The sequence below is a fragment of the Chiloscyllium punctatum genome, chromosome 48 (assembly GCF_047496795.1).
Source record: "Chiloscyllium punctatum isolate Juve2018m chromosome 48, sChiPun1.3, whole genome shotgun sequence".
NCBI classification, from domain to species: domain Eukaryota; kingdom Metazoa; phylum Chordata; class Chondrichthyes; order Orectolobiformes; family Hemiscylliidae; genus Chiloscyllium; species Chiloscyllium punctatum.
In genome coordinates this window covers 52,632,799-52,654,961 of record NC_092786.1, presented here as the reverse complement: position 1 = coordinate 52,654,961, position 22,163 = coordinate 52,632,799, and the positions used below count along the sequence as shown (strand labels likewise).

The 22,163-nt window shown below is 42.7% G+C and overlaps 1 protein-coding gene and 1 long non-coding RNA gene across 2 annotated transcripts in view; one reads left to right on the top strand and one right to left on the bottom strand.

The window, feature by feature from the left end:
• Nucleotides 1–305: 305 nt before the first annotated feature.
• Nucleotides 306–22,163, top strand: part of LOC140469030 (kelch-like protein 25) — a 29,122-nt gene continuing 7,264 nt past the window's right edge. Inside the window, exons 1-2 of the mRNA XM_072565226.1 lie at nucleotides 306–400; nucleotides 18,723–20,631. Of these exons, the coding sequence (XP_072421327.1) occupies nucleotides 368–400; nucleotides 18,723–20,585 (1,896 nt within the window). The 5' untranslated portion in view covers nucleotides 306–367 and the 3' untranslated portion in view covers nucleotides 20,586–20,631. The remainder of the gene's footprint in view (nucleotides 401–18,722; nucleotides 20,632–22,163) is intronic.
• Nucleotides 8,787–19,519, bottom strand: LOC140469032 (uncharacterized). The gene is made up of 2 exons (XR_011955926.1): nucleotides 19,473–19,519; nucleotides 8,787–14,696 (listed from the first exon to the last, which is right to left on the bottom strand). It is a non-coding gene; the product is annotated as an uncharacterized lncRNA (long non-coding RNA).

The window sequence follows — 22,163 nt, the reverse complement described above, 5'->3', positions numbered from 1 at the left end:
GATTCAGTTAAACATCGCACAACACCAGGTTATGGTCCAACAGGTTTATTTGGAAGCACTAGCTTTCGGAGCGCTGCTCCTTCATCAAACCTGGTGTTGAGTGATTTTTAACTTTCTAGACCCCAGACCAACACGGTCACCTCCAATCCTTGGCTTTAACTCTTGTCAAATGCTCGCCTTCTCCAGCTGCCATTGGGTAATGCTCCGACTGTCAATCAAGTTCTGGTTTCGAGGATTGGTCGGTTTCACTATCAATTAGCGCATGTTTGCCCCGCCCAGCCTTTGTTGACAGATGGGGCCCCGCCCAACGGGCAGTTTCAATTCCCCACTCAATTGTATCCATTCGCTGTTACAAAGATACGCTTCGATGGCACTCCTGACTAAATACTCAGCGACAGCAGTAAGTACTAGCTTTAATACAAGAGTATTTAAAACCTCTTCACTTTATTTTAATTAAACGCGAATCGAAAGGAATTTTGTTTTGGAGGGCTGACTGGGGTGGAACCAATCCATGTCAGTTACCTTGCTGACTGGCACCGCTTTCCTCTCAGATGGACAAATGGAGATTTCAGATCCTGAGGCGGTGTTTCCAGTGATTTATTCTTTAATCTTACGGCTGCAGCAAGCAATGTTATTCGAATAGATTTATGGGTTTATTTAGGAGGCTGGGGAGGGAATGTGCAGCAGTTTTACACGGTGTTCTTCTTTGTTTATTTTTAAATCGTTCGAAGTTTCTTACCCCGGATACAGCTGCCGCCTGGTACTGTCTTTTGATAATGCCAGTCTCGTCCATATAATTTAATATCGACATGGTCATGGTCACTGGGGGGAAAGTGAAGTTATTGCTGTTTAGGAAGAGCAAGGATTATGGTAACCGAAAACAAGACATATATTTTGTGATTAAACATTCCCATTTTTGCAAAACGGCCATGGAAGCGTCCAAATAGGCGTGTTTGAGAAATATCAAATGGGGGAGTGGGGGGAAGAGTGCCGTTCCGCAGAGGGCTCGTTATCATATTGCTTGACTGACGATTCACATGTCTCTGACCGGTTGGTTAGGAGGCGAAATAGTTACTGGAATTTTGTTCATAATCATTATGCTGTGAACTCCACTGGGTACTGAGTGTATCTTCTACACACAAGACCCTGAGGGGACTTGACAGGTTGGATGATGAAACGATGTTGCCCCCCTCGTGGGAGAGACCAAAACCTTGAGGGATACAGTTTAAAAAGAGGTCTCACATTTAACATGAAGATGAGATCTTCTAACCCCCTCGTTTGTCTGTGAAATTTTCTTCCCCATAAAGCAGTAGAAGTAATGTTATTGAATTTATTCAAGGTAGAGATAGATTTTTGATAGGGATAAACAGGACGGTAAAGTTAAGACCACAACCAGACATGCCAGTGGTCGAGCAAGCTAGAGGGGCTGAATAGCCTTCGCCTGATTTAATTTTACATGTTTGTGCTTCTGAATTGCTGAGGACCAGAATGGGCTCGACTGCAGTGCCAGGCACGGTTGAATAGCGTGCTGACAGTCAGATTTTCGACTCCCGTGTGAAGAGTGAGAAACCAGATTGTGGTCGTGGAAGGGTTGTCACAAACTGAAAACCTATTCCAGTGAGTCAATATCTTCAGGAGAGGAGAAAAACAGACACTCACCGAAATACTGTGGCTACATCAAAATAAAAATACTTTCAGAACACCCTGAGATTGGTTTCATTTTGACGCCCAATCCTTGGGGATATTAGTTCATCGCTAATGTAGCTGAGTAGAGATTGACTTTCTGTAAGTTAATTTATTATCTTTCAATTAAGAAGATTAGTGAGTTCCACGGGATCAGTTAATTTTCTGTAATACGCCTTTTGTTTAAAGAAAGCATCTGTTTGTAGAGAGCTCTTCGCGGTCCGAATATTGTTCAGTGGTCGAGTCAATAATAGACTGACGTTCCAGAGAATAGAATCATTACAGCACAGAAGTCCATTTGATCTTTGCTGACTCCCGCGAATGTGCAATTTACCAAATTGCTCCCTCCCCACATCCATTCACATTTTTCTTCCTCAGGTATTTAGACAAATCTACAGAGAGAGAAAGGCCACTCTGCCCACTGTATGCGCCAGAGGAAAACTTAATCCCGTTTTCCAGCATTTGGAATGTATCCCCGGAAGTTGTGGGAATTCAAGTGTATATGCTGGACCTTTTTAAGTGTTGCGCGCTCCTGACTCCTTATGGCAGCGAGTTCCAGACCCCTGCCACTTCTGTATGAAAACGCTTTCCTTGTTCTCCCCCTAATCCTACCAATCATTTTAAACCTATGCCCTGTGATACTGCAGTCAGAGCCGACTGTCCTGCTTGCTGGTAATTTGATGATTGCTGAGCTTTCCTGATGGCCCAGCTATAAGCTGTCACCACGTAGCAGAAACAGAGAGAACGTTCGTATCATTACTGTCTGCATGTTTGTGAGGTGCAAAAATAGCAGCTGCCTTTTTCTACATCGTACATCAAAGTAGTTCGGTCTATGTGAAGTATTTTGAAATGATTCCTAAAGATACATAAAGCTGCAGGAATGCAAGAATATCTCTGTTTCGAGCAATCTCAGTTGAGTCTACTCTTATCAGGAACTGTGATTTCCGACTGTGATGCTGATATCTGTAACTAAAGTATTCCAGCTGTCTGCTGAGGATATTGGTGCAGTAGAGAAGAAGCCGTGAGCCGGTTTGCCTTGAGATTGTGGCCTTTCTACATTGCAGTTGGATTATAAACAGTTACTGATAATGTTTCAGGGACATGATGAGATCCCATCTATAAAGTGAAAGTATTGCTTTTGCTCTTTGACAATGTTTTTCCTTTGGCTAATGTTATTCCTTCTCCTTCTGGTGGACTGCATTCTTGTTGGCTCCGTAAGCACTTTCTGGCCTCTGACACCACATCTAGATTGTCACACTTCGTTTTATTTGGAATCCAGGATAGTGAGTGTAGGATCATTATCTAGTCATATTGGCATGTGCAAAAACAACTTATACAGTGCTGTTGATGTAATAAGTGCTTCACAGGACAATTATAAAACAAAAGCAACACTATAAAACATAACCTTATAAAGTAAGGGAAGGGGTGATGTGGTTAGAAAAAATGGCATTAGTAATCCATAACACCATGCCAATATTCTGGGGCCATGAGTTTCCCATCATAACAGAGAGTGAAATTTGAATTCAGTAAATTCTGAATAAAGATATAGTCTAAGGGGCACCACTGGCATTTGTCATAGAGACCTGTCTGGTTTGCTCTTGTCCTTTTTATGAATGGAAATTTGCCATCCTAACCTGGTCAGGTGTGCATGTGGCTCTTTTGACTATTAATTGCCCTCTGGGCAATAAATTCTGACTCACATCCTTTGAATGAATATTCAGAAAAAACTTAGGTAATCTTAAGGCAGTATTAGGTCACATGCTAAAAGCTTGGTCAAATTCTTAAGGACAGTCTTAAAGAAGGAAGGTAGAGAGATGGAGAAGCAAAAGAAGGGAATTCTGGAGCTTGGGGACCAGGCAACTGAAGTTACAGCCACTTATAATGGAGTGATTTTAAAATCTGGAATATACAAGAGGCCAGAATTAGTTGAGTGCAGATATCACAGAGCCTTGTGAGGCTGGAAGAGATGGGGAGGGGAGAGGATGGGTTGAAAAGTTCAGGAGTGTGCAATTTAAAAGCAAGAGTCAAAGAGTGTGGTACTGAAAAAGCACAGCTGGTCAGGCAGCATCCAAGGAGCAGGAAAGTTGTTTCGGGCATAAGCCCTTCATAAAAGCAAGGCCAAGGCTATTCTGGCATTGTCTGATGTCTGCATATGTACACATTCCAGCAAATTTCCTATGTAAAGGGGAGAACCCTGCCTGACTTTTGATTTCTTAGTAAATTGAGAATCATCGAAGCTAAGTAGTGGCATGTTTACCATTGTTGAATTGGGTTGACTTAGTACATTCACAGACTGTAGCTGGTATTTTGACTCAGGTTTACACCAGATGATGTTTAAATCTGGAGCATTTTAACTAATCCATCACTTACATTTAATAAATCAAGTGCAGTAAGCTTCTTGAAATCATACAGTTTAGAAAAGGCCTTTTGGTCCATCTGGGGTTTTTTTATTTCAAAAATATTCTTTAAAAAACTTAGTATATGTACATATTCACAAACACAATTCATTTCTGTAAAGTACGATGTCAAGGAAACAAACATTGGAGTTTGACTCTATCCAAAAAACAAAGATGTCTCTTCGAGCTACAATACTATAGTTACATAGGTTAATGTCACAGCTACGCTTAGCCCAATTTTCAGCATTAGGCCCTTGGCCTGAATGTTATATTTCAAATGCTCATCCAAGTACTTTTTAAAGGTTGTGACACTTTGAGTGCAGGTCATTCCATTGATTTTAGCTGAAATTTGCACTTTGTTCCTGATGGTAATCTTGGGTGAATAAGAGGTTAAGCTTATTGTAACCAATACTGCTGCGTTTGAAGTATGACAAAGGGCCCACATCAGTGTCTTAAGCCCTTAATTGGATTGCAGTTCACTTTGCAAATTAAATCTAATCTTTCTGTAGATACTGTTTTCACTCTCGAGAGGGACCACCTTGACTGTTTACAGGTTTAATGATAAATGGTCCCGATTTTACCTTTCAATTCCTGGTGGGTCCATGGAAATTTTGAAATCCGGAGCTTGCTAGTTTTGTTAATTTGCAACCTGATCACTGCTGCAATACTGCCCTAAAACGTGAGCACATTTTGAGGGAGTGCTCAGGTAGTTGCATTTTGTGATCAGGATCATTTTTAAACAAAAATCACCACGAACGACTAACATAGCCAACCACAAATGTAGCAAAGAAATTCTTGGTGAGAAAATGAACAAGTGCTGTGAAAGGAAATGGTCAAGCACAAAGTGACATATCTGGACTTTATGGGATTTTGAGGTTGGGGAGAACAAGGAGTGGTGACTGGAAGTTGAGATACTACTGATTGTGTATCGGGAAAAAAAGTCCATATTGTCACTGTACGTTCTTTTGCCATTCAGCTGGATCAGAACTGATCTGTATCCTAACTCAATCTATGGCCTCAGTTCCAGATCCCATGGTGCACTTGTCTTACAAAAAGCTACCAATCTGTTATGAAATTTTCAATCTAACTAGCCTGAATAGCTATTTAAGGAGGGAGTCCCAGAATTTCACTACCTTTTGTGAGAAGACGGGTTTCCTAAATCACTCAAAACAACCAAATTCCAAGTATAACATGATGTCCTCCTGTATTTGAAATTCCCCACCAGAGGAAATAGTCTACATCTATGCGGCCACTTTGTTATTTCCCAAAAATTGCATTACATGTCTCAATTAACAGAGTAGGGAAATGGAAACCATGAAAAGATTAAAGAAAGGAGGAGTAGGCCACTTGCCCATTGAACCTGTTCCACCATCGAACTAGATGGTGGCTAATTTTCCACCTCAATGTCACTTTCCTTCATTTCTCCCTGATATCCCTTGATGTCTGTCTTGAATGTAATGAAAGAATTAGGTTCTCCAGTCATTTTGGGGCAGAGAATTCTGAAGATTTAATCGCCTCTAAATGAAGAAATTTCTGTTCATCTCAATCCTAAATGGCCTACCATTTTCTTTTCTTGGGATATGGGCATCACTGGGTAGACCAAAATTTACTGCCCATCTCTAATTGCTTTCATGTGGCGGTGAGGTTCTCCCTTCAACTAGATGCAGTCCTGGCAGTTTCAGTACATCCACAGTGCTATAAAAAGGGACTTCCAGGATTTCGACTCAATAAATGTGTAGAAATAGTGATATAGTTCCCAGTTGGGATGGTATGTGACTTGGAGCTGAACTTCCAGGTGGTGGTATTCAGGTGCATCTGCTACTCTATCCTAAACAGTACAGGCTGCAGGTTTGGAAGGGTCTGTTGAAGATTCCACTGGTGATTTTGCTGAGACTGTGTCCCCAGTTCTTTTTCCTGTTTGGCTCAATGGGGTTGATGCATCGTAAGAGTATTGTCTGTTTCAATAAGATTACCGCTCAGTCTTCTAAACTCTAGACCATACAGGCCCTGTCTCCTCAAACTCTCCTCATTGGACACTCCTGTCATGCCTGGAATTTTTAAGGCAAGTGCAGTTGGGCAGAAATTGACAACAGGGAGGAACAGGTTATGAATCCCCATCACAAAAATATGAGATGGGTGGAAGCAGGTCATGGGTGGGATTTCAGTAATGTCAAAGTGTTCTTGGACGACAGAAAGTGATGAGTTGACATACTGGTGTTTGCAACATCAGAGAGGTTTTGATGAATTGGACCAGATCCTGAAAGGGTGTGAAAAGAATGTTTTTTTCTTGCAGGTGAGTCCAGAGCTAGAGACTTCTGATTTAAGGGTCCTAATAAATTAAGAATCACCTTTTTAGGACAGGAGGGAACTTCTTCTTATGGAGGCTAGTGGCACTTTGGAACTGTGTCTCAGAAGGCATCAGAGATCGGGATCATTGAACATTTTTACAGTGGAGATAGATTCTGTTAGACAAGGGAAGGTAGACAAAAATTTAGAATTAAGAAATAAAACAAAACAGATGAGCCACCATCTTATTGATTGGAACGTGGTTGAGGGACTGAATGGCGTACCTCAGCTCCTAATTCATCTGCATATTTATACATTTATTCTCTTCGGTGAGTGAATAAAATGGATTCAAAATCATTATCAACGTTTTATAGGGAAACAAAGGAAATATATTTTCACTGTTTCTTGGGAACTGGAACCCTAATTATAAAGGTGATTGACAATGATTTCAGAAATAATTTTAAAACCGAGTTGGATAACGAACCTAATTATGAACAAGTGTGAGGATCAGCACAGGCAGAACGGTATGGATGGCCTATTTCTGTCTGTACATTTCCTTAATATCACTTTAATGTGAACAGTTTGCTTAATTTAAAAAGCAAATGAGACCTCTGTGCCCGAAATTAAAGACAAGCCACCTGCTACAAGTTGGCAAAACTATCCTGGGAGATGACAGAAGCAGTGTCTCATTACATATCCCTTGGCCAAGTCCATTGGGCCTAAGTTGCTCAACTTAATCCTTTTGTAAAGTGCAAGTCATTGTATAACAGTCACACAGACTTTTATGCCATTGCTTCTTCTCCCTACCCAACCTCTGAAGATATTAACTTTTGCTCGGGGGACAGAAAGGTAGGGCACTTTGGATCCTATATTAGTGCACAGACGAATGTGAGATTAAGTTGAGAGCTGAGCAGGATAAAAACGCGCTGGACTTTGAGTGCTGGTACCTGAAACAAGCTGCTTTTGTAGTGGACTATATTTTCCCAGGATGGGGCAACCAGCCAATTAGGACACTTATGTCACATATCAAAGTTAATTCTTATCCACCTGAGTAATAGGAGCGCAGAAGTATCATTGCTATTAGTTGCCAGAAGTTGTGATATAAGGATTACAAAGTATAGATTATACTTTATTTCCTCAGGTCATGTCATCCTTCGTATGATTTTCACCAATACAACTTTGAGAAGTAACTCAATGTTGACTGGAAATCACAATTCCTTTATTCAGCAAGGCAAAGAGTTAATTTTGACATGACAAAAAGTTGGTATTGTTGGCCGGGGAATTTATTCTGTTAGTGCAGTCAGTTTCTCTGATGAACCTGTGTACACTTTTAAATTAGTGGGGCAAACCAGGCAGAAATCTGAACTGATGTCAAGAATTGAAGTTCTACTTCAATGTTTTGTGGGATTATAAAGCAATACACAAGTTGGTTTCGCAGGACTTTATACTTAAAATCTTCATTTAAAAAAAATTGTCATGAGTTCTCGGCCTTTCTTCTGACATCCAAACTGGGATCTAACTTGGGAATATGCAGGTGTCAAGTCCAAAAGGCTATATCTCATTCGCATCACCCTGCAGGTAAATGTAAACAACCACCTAAAATCAATCAGAAGTAGGAATCCTGGATGATTGTGTTTGTGCCAGTCTGTTTTTCATACAGTCAAGTTCAATGGTCCCACTCCTAAGTATAGTCCCAGGTGAAATGAGTTGATCCAGTGAATGAATATGCATCTTGTGCTCTGTATGCTGTTTAATTTTGGCCTGTTGTTTCTCCCCAATTTTGATTGCCCCAGCATGCTTAGAGCTGCCTAACTCCTAAGCACTGAAATTTTCTAATTTTCTCCCTTAACATCTAAGATCCCTCTTTTAAGACACTCTGAAAACATATGTTTTTGAACAGTCAGCGGCCCTAATTTCATTTTGTGTGGCTCAGTATCCAAATTAGTTTGATTTTGCTCCAGTGAACTGTCTTAAACATTCTCAGCTGTAGTACAGGATATAGCTGAGTCACGGGGGAGAGGAGTTTGAAATATTAGATAGGGACATTTCCCTGCAGCAAGTATCTCACATTACTTGACTATCAAGGCTCATTGGAATAGGTACAGATGGTACATTTCCTGTGCAGTACCGTGGTAATGTTATCAAAAAAAAGAGCTTGCAAAGACAAAGAAGCTTTGTTCCAGTCCTTAATGAAATACGTTATTTCCAATGAGTGCTGGAACCTGCTAAGACATTCCACTAATGTTAAAAGCATCTCTATCCTTGTGCCACTTCTTTCAATGATTGCATTCAGGGCTGGTGCAATGCTATGGAATTCTGAATTTGGGAATATTTTATTCCTAGATTATTTTATTAAAATACAGCCTTCATCCTTGCAAGGCATCAGTAAATGTACAAAGTTAAAAATCACACAACACCAGGTTATAGTCCAACGGGTTTATTTGGAAGCACCAGCTTTCGGAGCACTGCTCCTTCATCAAATGGTTGTGGAGTGTAAGATCATAAGACACAGAATTTATAGCAAAACTTTTGTCCAACACTAGCATCTCCAAATCATCAGTGAATGGTCAGATTGAATGTGTTGTAAAAAAACTGACGTAAGCTGAAGCTCTCTGTGTGTCTAATGCTTGGTTGCTACATAGGAGGGTTGATAAAATATTCAAATATCTAAATAATATTTTGAAACAAAGGATTCAAAATTTCTCATGTTCTCTGAGTGTTTTTGTTTCCTGAAGGGTATTTTATTCAAATACCTATAAGGCCAAGAAGAGTTTAAAAATTTGAAAGGATGGGACAGGGTAGAAACAGGCTGTTTGCGGTAGTTGAGATGTCAAGAACAAGAGCTAAAATTAAATGTTAAACGATTTGTAAGAGAAACCTAGTGAAAATGTTTTACAAATAAAATTCCTGAGTGTGTGGACTTCACTGAAGCATGTTAACACTGAAGACTGGATGGGGAATTAAGGAATATCAGAAGGTTGGTAAAGGTGCAATTTGTTTGTATGAATGGTAAATGTTGACAATGAATTTAAATTGACCAAATGACTGGTTTCCATGTTTTGATTTCTATGAATCATACTAAAAACTAAACCTTTCATGAATTGTGCACTTCAAGGTTAGGGATGTTAGAAGGTGAAACATGAAGTCTTCCTTTCCTTGCTTTTGCCTAAAGTGATCTGCCATCTAAATGAAGACTTTAGGCTCACCACATCCACGTTACACAATTTACCTACTGAAGAAACCTAGGAGAAAGTGAGGACTGTAGATGCTGGAGATCAGAGTCGAGAGTGTGTTGCTGGAAAAACACAGCAGGTTAGTCAGCATCTGAGAAGCAGGAAAATCAATGTTTCGGGCATAAGCCCTTCATCAGGGATCTGAGGAAACCTGTCATGAGATATAAAACCAACACACAGAAGGGAAGCCCTTGAATTCACTATTAAATGACAATATCTACAAAAAAAATCCAGGATTATCTTTCTCATGGTATGCTGGACTTTCAGGAGTTTTCTAGATTTGCTGGGTACTTCTGTTATGACCCAAAAAAAAACAAGCACTGAGATCCAGGATAATATATCTGTTAAGCACAAACCAACACTGATAACAAACAAGCAACTGGATGAATAGATTCCAGATTCCATGTGAAAATCTAGCACAGTAGTGTGCGAGAATAAACTCAATCTCCAGAATGAACTGTGTCTCCAAGCCAAGTTAACATCCCTCTGACTTTCTCAGTTATGTTGTCCTCATCTCTTCAAGTTTCCAAATTTCCCAACTCTTTCTGGCACCTGTACCTTCCTAAAGTAACAAGTTTGCCTCAGAAATTGTCTGTTCAAGTCCAGCTCCAGAAATCAAGCAAGTGACCTAGGCTGACCCACTGCAGAAGTGAAAAAGTTCGAATGTCTGTCAGATAATATGATTACCCTGCCTTTTCAGGGGATGTTAGAAGATCCCAAAGCCCAGGTTGGAGAAGATCAAGGAGTTGAACCAATGCTGTTTCCTTAGCTGACATAATTGTTCATTTATCACATTGCTGCTTGTGAAATCTTGCCTTCTCTTTTAAAACATAATAGCTATCATGCTTGCCTATCTAATGCTATTTGAATGCACTTCATTGTAGGTGAATTATTTCGAGATGTTTGAGTTATTTAGTAAGATACAATGGAATTCATGGTTTTATCAGATGTCCAATCATTGACAATTTGTAGGTTTCTAACTGCCCAAATCGAGCAAGATTGTTACCCAGTGATCCAGTGTCTGGTTGCATTTTGAAATATCTGCTAAAAGTTGGGTTGCTTAGTCTGCATAGGTCTCATTTGTACTTAACCTATGAGTAATGGATTATTTGTTTCTGGAGGTGACGAGTTTTGCTGGGTTATGTTGGTAACATTTGTTTTCCAACAAGAAGTGGATGGAGGAAAGGTAACAATGAGTAAGAGGAGGGTGACTGTAGGGTGACAGCAGCCTGCAATAGAATTATGTAAACTAGCTCGGCTCTTGGGCAAGTATACATGGAAGGGCAGTGCTTTTTATTTTTTAGAAACATTGATTAGGACAGGATTTGTTGATTTTCTAAACCCTATTGAGCATATTCATTGCCACAGAAGGCTGTGGAGGCCAGGTCATTCTGTATATTTAAGACAGAGACAGATAGGTTCTTGATTGTCATGGGGATCAAGGATTACAGGGAGAATGGGGTTGAGAACTTATCAGCCATGATTGAATAGCGGAGCTGAATGGCCTAATTTCTGCTTATGGTCTTATATCTGAAAAATACCTAAAATAAAAACTATGAGGAGCCACAAGAATATTTAGTCATTCTAAAATCAAATACTTGGTAAACTGTCAAGTGTATCTGGTAGAGTGTATAATTTCAGTAATTTATTATCAAATGGAAAAGAAATTCAAAAACAGACCTAACAATGAATTGTTTTTGACTTTTCTAACTGTATAATTTGTCATTTAATGCTTAAAGCAAATGAACTTAAATAAGAAGTGCTGAAAATTCTCAGCAAAGCTGGAAGCATCTGCGGAGTTTGAAATAAAATGTCACTTTAATTCTGATTAAAAATGTTTGGTGTTTTTCTCTGTCCCCAGATGCTGCCTGATCAGTATTTCCAGCATTTCCATTCTTATATCCGATGTTCAGCATTCCCAGTATTTTGCTTTCATTTTAAATATTAACTTTGATCTAAATATTTCAAATTAATTTTTATAGCTTGTGATAAAAACTTGGCATTTGGTAGCACATTTTGAATAATGTATTACTAGTTAAATTAACAACAGTAATGGTCACAACCATAAAATTTATTCCACAAACCTAAGGCATTATCAATAATTATAGTGACTATATAACTCTCAGATTTACTTAGCACACACCATGTTTATCATCAATCAGTGAAATTGTGAAGTGCAGCATAATGATTAGCCTGTAATCCCCACAATTTAAAAAAAACACAATTCTTGATGACTTAATTTATCTTTAAGGCTTTGTTTCAGGTTAATGCAATTGAACTGGAAAAGGTCAGGGGCAGGCACATAAACATCTGTGTGTGGCTCCAGAACGGCAGACTCTTGAAAGGTTAGGAAGGACATTACAGTTGCTTTCTTAGTTTTAGGCTAGATTTCTTATTATGAGCACAGGTCCATGTTGAGCAAAACAAGGTAGCCTAATGCCTATTTCAATCATGTTCTACTGATATTTCAAGAGATTGAGCAAAAAACACACTGACCAAATTAGGTTTCACTAGCCTATGCCAGCTTCTAGCCTCCCCACTCACTGTTAACTTGGAGCCAAGTTATAGTCACTTTTAGCGAGTTTTAAGAAGATTTGTAACTCAGGTTGAGGTTTTGGATGTAGGGTTTGCTCGCTGAGCTGAAAGGTTCATTTCCAGACGTTTCATTACCTTACTAGATAACATCTTCAGTGGACCTCACGGGAAGCAATGCTGAAAGTTCCTGCTTTCTATTTATATGTTTGGGTTTCTTTGGGTTGGTGAAGTCACTTCCGGTTCCTTTTCTCAGGGGGTGGTAGACGGGGTCTAACTCGATGTGTTTGTTGATAGAATTCTGGTTGGAATGCCAGTCTTCTAGGAATTCTCATGCATGTTTTTGTTTGGCTTGTACGAGGATGGATATATTGTCCCACTCAAAGTGGTGTCCTTCTTCATCCGTATGTGAGGATACGAGTGAGAGAGGGTCATGTATTTTTGTGGCTAGTTGGTGTTCATGTATCCTGGTGGCTAGTTTTCTGCCTGTTTGTCCAATGTATTGTTTGTTACAGTCCTTGCACAGTATTTTGTAAATGATGTTAGTTTTGCTCTTTTATAGTCACTTTCTTTTATCTGTATCTGGGGATTTTTACCTCAAAAGTGCAATGATTCTGATGAGGCAGAAGTTGGTGCAATTATGATATTACTATTGCTTCTGTGCTACAAGCTAGAGTGAGGGAAGAAATCCTAGTTTTCATTTTGCTGATGACCATTCAGTGACAGCAAGTGCAACTAACGAACAAGCAACTCCAATTACTTGACTGCACTGTTGCTATATTCTGACAGGTCAATTTGGTGGTAATGCTATCTTCCAGATACAGGGTGCATCTAATTGTTTTGAAGAACCTGCTCTTTATTGCCGTCCCTCCATATCTATTGGTTCTGAAACAGTGCCTGCAAGTCCCAGAGACTCGTCTGCTCCAGATATTCTGTCTGCAATCTGTCGAAGCTTATTCGTGCATTATAGATGTTGGTGTAAATTATTCACTCCAAATGTTTCCTTGATGCAATGTAATTCAGTTCAGAAAAGCATCACACAAGAATTGGACTGTGTTTTAACAGAGTTGGGAAGCTCCCATGCCCCTTCACAGGCCATATCTCTCTGAAGCACATGGTGCTATAATTGAGATTATCAAACTTTAAAAGACTGGGGCTTTAAAAGATAACACTACTCACAGCTCTGTGCTATACTTGGAGGTGCATTTACCTCCAGCAGAACTGGAAATAATATCAGCAACACAAACTGCATTCTCATTTCTTGGGAGAAAAATTAAGAGGCAATTCCAATGCCTGATGATTTTATTTCTAGTGTAAAATATCTCAATGTGGAAATGCAGAAACAAGTGATAAAAGGCTTAAAGCATGTTATCTGCACAACCTGATCTTGGATACTTGGCCGAATTTACATTAGAACAGTCAGTACTTAGGCTGGTGAAAGCTGAATGGTCATTTGGCCAAGTTGGAGTAGACAGGTTGCGGTTTGTGGACCAATATCAAGGTAAAAGCTGGTCAATAATTTGGTAAACTACTATTGAAACTGCTGCTGAAATGACCTATGTTGGTTATACTGTGAACAAGCTACAATTAACATTGCCATCCAAACACAAATACAGCACACTGCAGTGGTGTTCTGACTTGCCTTCTACTTGATGTCAATTTTCTGAAATGTTGGCCTAGGCCCAAATATTTAATATCTTTGACTGGATTTAATCTCCTACTAATAGTCATGGGGGAAGGTAGGTGGGAAATTGTCAGATTCATTGCTGAGCTCATCCATAAAATGCTCATCAATCTATTAGGTGTGATGTTGGGAAAATTGCAATTTTAACTTAGGAAATACTTCCCGTGTTACTCTGAAATGTGGAGATCCAATCAACTGATCAGCTGACTACCATTTCCCACATCCACAGTTTCATTATTGTGGTATTTTTGAAAGTATGGTCATGTTGTAGATGGCAGAATGATAGTGTCAGAGAGTCATAGTCATGTACAATATGGAAAGTGACCCTTTGGTCCAACCTGTCCATGCCAACCAGCTGTCCCAACCCAATCTAGTCCCACCTGCCAGCACCTGGCCCATATCCTTCCTATTCACATACCCATCCCAGATGCCTTTTAAATGTTGCAATTGTACCAGCCTCCAACACTTCTTCTGGCAGCTCATTCCATACACAAACTAGCCTCGGTGTGAAAACGTTGCCGCTTAGGTCTCTTTTATATCTTTCCCCTCTCACACTAAACCTATGCCCTCTTTCTGTTCCCCAGAGCGGTGCAGGCTTCTTTTATGTTTGTTTTTTACTGTTGTCATTAGTTGGTGGAATATATTTTCTTCAAGATTAGTGGTGCTGGAAGCACACAGCAGTTCAGGCAGCATCTGAGGAGCAGCAAAATCGACGTTTCGGGCAAAAGCCCTTCATCTGGAACCTAGATTTTCTTCAGTTCTAGTCACCCTTCCTGTGACATTTAATTCTGAGACTCTACAGTTCAGACAGAACTATGTAGGTGAAGTTCTAGAAGTTGTCTGGCTTGCTTTGGGAAGAAGTTCTTTGGATATGATTATACACTAAAAAATGGAGCAGAAACTATTTTAGTGTCAGATAAAGTGTGAACTCAATAAAAAATCCCTTGTATTTCACTACAATATTTTAATAGAGTTGGATGTCTGCCAACTATCAGTGAATTGTCAGAATTTTATATTGAATATCCAACGGTAAGCAGGAGGAGCCGCACTTGCAAGATTCCTGGGAATGAAACACAAGTCTCCTCCTAATTGCTTCCCAATGGGAAAGGATGAAATCTGTCTTCATCAGGTAAATGCTCAGGTGGAAAACTTTACATGCTCACCATATGCCCCACACGAAAGCAGCATATACATATGATAGACAACACTGAATACATAGGAAATTCAGTTTGGCTGGGTTGACACCTTGCCCCTCGGACAGAAGTTGGGGATCTCAGGCTATGTATAAGCTGAGAACCCAAAATGAAACTAAGATGGTTGGAGATGTCATTTCATTGAGGAGATTCTATCAATCTCACCCTCAACAGCACAGTCACTTCCATGCATATTGCCCAACTGATGTGCTGCATCAAGTCACTGAATCTATCACAAGCTCCTCTCAAACAACATGAAGATATGATTCTGATACTATTTCGCAGCTCCTTCATTGTGACTGGGTCAAAATCCAAAAACCATCAAACTAGTGGTTTGATGCTCGCCGTCACCATGTCAGGCAACAAGGAATGGGCTATAAATACAAGTTTTGCATCACCTGAACAAATTATTTTAAAAATAGCACGTGGACCTTTGTTTTTTAAAAACAATGAAGAATAATGTCTGGGTATCCTAGATGGCATCTTTTGACACAAACCAAAAAGCAAAGGCCTGTTCATATTTCTGCTGCTGATGCAAAATTGTGTGTCTGCTTAAACAGTAATCATTACACTTGTGATTCATTGGGTGAGGCACTTTTGAAAGCTTTCCACAAAGTGAGATTTCTATAATTGACAAAAGTATTTATTTTTAAACTGAGTTCCGGTTAGGGAAACTGTGATGTCAGGCTTTACTGAAACTGTAAATACACAAAATTGCAATCATTCTGTGGCCTCTTCCACAAGATTGCTGCCAAACATTGGGATTGTTATTGGACTGTCTAGCCACCAATTCAAAAGAAGCATTGTATTGTGTATTCCATTGAGCACGGATGTGTCTTTAGGAGAGACAGCCTTTGCCAAAATATTATGTTTACCAGAATTTTTTTTTAAATAAGCAAGCTGAATTGTATTGAGGCTTTTGTGCACAAGGTATCATGCCTCTTAAAACACTTAAGGACTTCTGATCATATGTTTTATACAATATTGTCAGAATATATTGAAGTAAATTTAATATTGTATTTGCATTCAATTCCTATTGTACTGTTAATTCATAAAATTATTGACTACATTAAATTTAGTGCTAAATATGCTTATTGCACATTTGAACTTGACATGAATCCACTAAATATTTCTAAATTCCAGAGCTTTGACTTTGGAGTGCCCCTCATTTCTGTATACTCCGTGAAAAAGTTAGGATATCCTGCAGGCATTTTCACATTCTGATAATGAGGAAAGAATCCCCTTTTAGGGTAAGGATGCTTGCAGGTCAGTGTTGTGATTATATGTGGGTCTAAGTTAAAGATGTGGCCAATCAGAAGTTGGAAAATGCTGGAAATACTACAAAATGAAAGATAACAGGCAGTTTAAGGTTTCAGATGGGAACTTTCAACAGACTTTCAAGGTGTTCTCATTTTTTTGTCTGATGCTCATTAGTCTGTTTTTTGTTCTTGTTACCTTTTTCTCTCAAATCACAATGCTTGTGTGCTGACACAATTGAACTATGGTCCTACAAGTATCATGACCATTCCTTGGGGTAATAGAGTCAAGATATGAGAGTAGACTTTTCAATTATGATCTGCACAATGCTGTAGTTGGTTTTGCCTGTATCTGATGTCCATAAAAATGTCTATTAGTAACGCAAGCCTGACAATTGCCAGGCACCTGGTTTGATTCCACCCTCAGGCAACTGTCATTGGAGTTTGCACACGCTTCCCTTGTCTGTGAATTTCCTCCCACAGTCCAAAGAAATGCAGACTGGGTGGCATTAGCCGAAGGAAATGCAGGATTCAAGGGACAGATGCTATTTACAGGAACCAGTGTGGACTTGATTGGCCAAACTGCCTACTTTCGTTCCATACAGATTCTATGAAATTGTCCAGTTCAAATGAATGGATTTGATAATGATGGAAGTAAACTTAAACATAAGCAAGCACCTTCATGGGGGAAACTAAAGACAAAGAATCTGTCCAGTCAGTTTTGACCCATTCAGTTGTTGTGCATAAAGTTAGGTCTTTGTGATGATGTCTGTGAACAAGCAGCCATATGAAAGAATGTTCGAGATCTGGTATTACAGTAGTAGGAAGCATTCCAAACAAAATAAATATTGGTGTTTGAAAACATAGAGCTGTTTTTGAGAAAATGATAGGCCAGATCCTAAAATCAGTACTGTTCCGAGATGGTTTGTTTACACTTCTGCCACTTAAACTGTCCTCTGCATTTTTACCACAGCCCACAAACATCAAGTGACTTTGAATGTGCTAAACAAATAGAATCACAGTCCTGAAACATGGTTTATGGAATGTGGCATCACTGACAAGTTCAGCATTCTTTGCTTATTTCTAATTATCCTTCAACTGAAAGATTTTGTCAAAGGGCAGTTAAGTCAATTACATTCCTGAGTCTGGAATCCCATTTAGACCAGACAAGGAAACCAGCTTTGCTTCCTCAAAATGATATTTGAAAACCAGATGTTTTCTCTCATCTGTCTTTCTACCATCTCTCTTCCCCCCACCTATCCAACCACTCACCTGCTCCCTTGGGCACAATTTTTCACTTAGTTCAGACTACAGTCTCCTTCACCTCCCATGCTGATTCCTTTCATCCAATCTGGCTTCCAGTCCCACTTCTCAGACCCTACTGCCCCCCCCCACCTCCAACCATCTGACAACACCCATTTTCTCCAGCCACCACCCACCCATTTACCTGGTCCCCTATTTTGTACCACTTACCATTTGACAACAACCGTCTGTGATGCTGGACTTTTAGATTAGATTACTTACAGTGTGGAAACAGGCCCTTCAGCCCAACAAGTCCACACCGCCCCGCCGAAGCGCAACCCACCCATATCCCTACATCTACCCCTTACCTAACACTACGGGCAATTTAGCATGGTCAATTCACCTGACCTGCACATCTTTGGACTGTGGGAGGAAACCGGAGCAGCCGGAGGAAACCCACGCAGACACGGGGAGAACGTGCAAACTCCACACAGTCAGTCGCCTGAGGCGGGATTTCAGAATACCAGATGACTGCTTTGAAAAGGTAGCTAGGTTTGCCTTCCCTTAAGAGTTCCTCACTAAAAGAAAACTCTCAGCAGCATAGCATAAAAACGCATTTCTGACAGAACCCTGATTGGAATGACCTGGTAGAAATATGGACCCCTCTCCCTTGGTTAAAAAAGGGCGCCATGGGACTCTGCGCGAGACTACCAATCTGGGAACGTGACTCTTTGGAATTTGAGCAGTAACAAATTGCTGGAGAAACTCAGTCAGTCTGGCTGGATCTGTACCAAGAATGCAGAATTAACGTTTTGGGTCCAGTGACCCTTCTTCAGAACTGAACTGGATATTGTCTATTTCCCTGCACAAGGAAGCTGCCAAGACGTGCTTGAGTTCCTCCTGTGTGTTTAAATTTTCGGATCTCGCTGGACATTTATTCTGAGGGCACTCTGACTTTAGATACAAGTTTAAAAATAAGACGAGGGGCAAACGTTTTACACAAGAGGATGGTCCGGGTGCGGAATGAACTTCCTGAGGAAGTGGTGGATGTGGGTACAGTTACAATGTTTAAAAGACGCTTGGATAAGTTCAGAATAGGAAAGGTTTGGGGGGATGTGGAGTAGGCAGGTGGGACTAGTTTAGTTTGGGATTGCTCTGACTGAAGGATATGTTTCTGTGCTGCATGAATGTGTTTTCTCCTCCTTTGTGTTTTGCAGAGTAACCCTGCAGCAGGAGGACGGGAAGAAGCGACTATGAGCGAGCAGGAGAGCCCGGGCAGTGATAACGCCTCCCTGTTCCACAAGGTCTCCCACCCGGAAAGCGTCCTGGCCCAACTGGACAGCCTGCGAAGGCAGCGCCTTTTCACCGACGTGACCCTGCGGGCGGGCCGCCGCTCCTTCCTGTGCCACCGGGCGGTGCTGGCCGCCTGCAGCCGCTACTTCGCGGCCATGTTCGGCGGCGGCCTGCGGGAGAGCGGCGAGCCGGAGGTGGACCTGCGGGCCAGCGTGCACCCCGAGGCGCTGGAGCCGCTGCTCGACTACGCGTACACGGCGCGGCTGGCCCTCAGCGAGGCCAACGCCGAGCGGCTGCTGCAGGCCGGCGACATGCTGCAGTTCCCCGACGTCCGCGACGCCGCCGCCGCCTTCCTGGAGCGCCGGCTGCGGCCCTCCAACTGCCTGCGCCTGCTGCTGCTCTCCGACGCGCACCAGTGCCGCCGCCTGCGACAGCGGGCCCGGGCCGCCTGCCTCGCCCACTTCCAGCGCCTGGCCGACGGCGACGAGCTCTGCCGGCTGCCCGAGGCCACCCTGGCCGAGCTGCTGGCCAGCGACGAGCTGGAGGCCGAGGACGAGCGGGCCGTCCACTCGGCCGTCGTGCGCTGGGCCCGGCACCGGCCGCCCGGCGGTAGCCCGCGGCGCCTGTCCGGCCCGCTGCGGCACGTCCGCCTCGCCCTGCTGCCCGCCCCTTACCTCGAGGCCTGGGCGAAGGCCGAGCGCCTCCTCGACGACGACCCGGTCGGCCGCGCGCTGGTGGACGAGGCGCGCCGCTTCCAGCGCGAGGGGGGGGCGGCGGCGGCGGGCACGTGCGCGCGGCCCAGGCGCGCCGGGCACACGCTGCTGATCCTGGGCGGCCCCACTTTCCTGTGCGACCAGGTGTACGAGCTGGAGCGGGGCCGAGCGGAGGGAGAGCCCGAGTTGCAAGGACGGGGCTTGGAACCCGGGCACCGCTTGGGGTTGGAGGGGGGCCGGGGCCTAGGGGAGGGGAGAGGCCGCATCGTCGCCAAGGCGCGCCTGCCCAGCCCCCGCAAGGAATTCAGCGCCTGCGCACTGGGGCGCCGCGTCTACCTGAGCGGGGGGCGGGGACCCGAGAACGGGGTCTCGCGAGACGTCTGGGTCTATGACGCAGCGGCCGGCGATTGGTCCAAAGTGGCGCCAATGTTAGTTGCCCGCTTCGGGCATGGTTCGGCCGAGCTGAGGGGAGGCGTCTTCGTGCTGGGAGGCCACGGTTCTGCCTGGGCCCCGGGCTCGGCCCCTCTCACTCAGGTGGAGCGTTACGAGCCGTCCGCCAACACCTGGAACTCGGTGGCCCCTCTCCCTGACGGCGTCAGTAACGCGGCGGTGGTGAGCGCCCAGTTCCGCCTCTACGTCTTCGGCGGCGGCGCCTCGAGCCTCCCGGCGGCCGAGCGCCGCTCCCGGGTGCAGCGTTATGAGCCGCTGGAGGACCGCTGGGCCGTGCCGGCCGTCTGCCCGCAGCCCTGGCGCTACACGGCCGCCGCCGCCCTGGGCAGCCAGATCTTCATCATGGGCGGCGACACGGAGTTCACGGCGGCCTCGGCCTACCGCTTCGACTGTGACACCAACCAGTGGACTCGGGTGGGCGACATGACGGCCAAGCGCATGAGCTGCCACGCCGTGGCCTCCGGCAACAAGCTGTACGTGGTGGGCGGCTACTTCGGCACCCAGCGCTGCAAGACCCTGGACTGCTATGACCCGACCTCGGACACCTGGAGCAGCATCACCACCGTGCCCTACTCGCTCATTCCCACTGCCTTTGTCAGTACCTGGAAGCAGTTCCCTGACTGATGCTCATCACGTCCCATCTTCATCCCGGAGTGGAAGGAAAAGCTCGGTGAGTGTCACGCAGGAGAAGGACTTGCATCTCTCGCTGCCCAGATGAGGGGCACGTGGCCGAAACCTTTCATTTTTGTGCTCATCAGGACACAATGCAAGAATGCCAAATTTCAAATGGTCACAACCACACTACATGAGAAAAGGGTGATGTTTCATGTGAAACTTGGTTCCAATTGATGTGTTCTTAGGGAAGACCAGAAAATTGAGCGTGTTGACCTAAGAATCTGTCAGCAGTCACTTCTTGATTTGAAGTTTGACATTCTTGTGTTGCGTCTTGATCAAGACCAAATGCCAGGGCAACATTTGTCTATCTCCAGCTGTATTCAAATTTGTACTAACAACAACTTGTATTTATTACAATACCTATCACAAGCACAAAATGCCCCAAAGCACTTTAGAGCCAATTCTTTTCTGATACTTAGTCTCAAGAAGTACACCAGTTTGCTGATAGAAAGTCTCTTCAAATAGCAATCTGACAGCAGCCATAGAGTTGTTTTCTGTGATATCAACTGTGGGATAAATATTTGTAGGGACACCAGGTATAACTTCCTGTGCTGTTCATATTTATGCTGTGGGATGTTTCACATGAAAAGAAATAGGGAACAGGAGTAAATCACATGAATCCCTCAAGTCTGCTAATTTGTTCAGTACAGTCATGGCTGGTCTTTTAAACCTCACTTTCCCACTATTGCTTTTGACATCCTGAGGGAGTAATGCTGCAGCATAAATTCCAAATATTCATGACCTCCCCATCTCTCCTAAACAATCAGATTGCTGAGGAATAGCAACCACTGTTTCTACCTTGTCAAAATGTCTTTTTCCAAATCTTGTATGTTTGAGTGAGATACCTTCTCAGCAGCAATTAGGGGTGGGCAATAAATGTTGATTTTTGTGCCTTTCGTAGCAAGGAGCACTCAACAGCCATCATAGCTGAATTTCTACTTACACAAAATCTCGGCCCAAGATTCTCAGAAAGGGACCAATTGGAATGATTGAAAGCCATCAGTTGTTAATTCATTGCAGTCTAATTGAATCTGGACTATAAAGGTACGATTGGTTTTGTGCCACATTACACATTGCCTGCACCGAGCACACCACTGATGGAGTTTTAAATGATGAGTATTAAAATCAAATTAAAAATCAAACAACACAAGGTCATAGTCCAACAGGTTTATTTGGAAGTACTGGCTTTCAGAGCACTGCTCCTTCTAACTGGTGACCTGATGATGGAGCAATGCTCTGAAAGCTAGTACTTCAAAATAAACCTGTTAGACTATAAGCTGGTGTTGTGTGATTTTTAACTTTGTCCACTCCATTCCAACACCGGCAACTCCACAGCAATATTAAAATAGACATTTTATGTAACTAGAGCAAGGAGAAGAAAGAATTCAAGTGTTGGTTGATTTTTTTTGAGGATCAAATAATCTTAAGGTAACTATCAACTGGCGTGGGTGAGTGTACAGTCCTAATTCAGTTGAATTGATGCTTCTCCAATTTACTCAACCCATACAATTCTCTGAGTCACGAGAT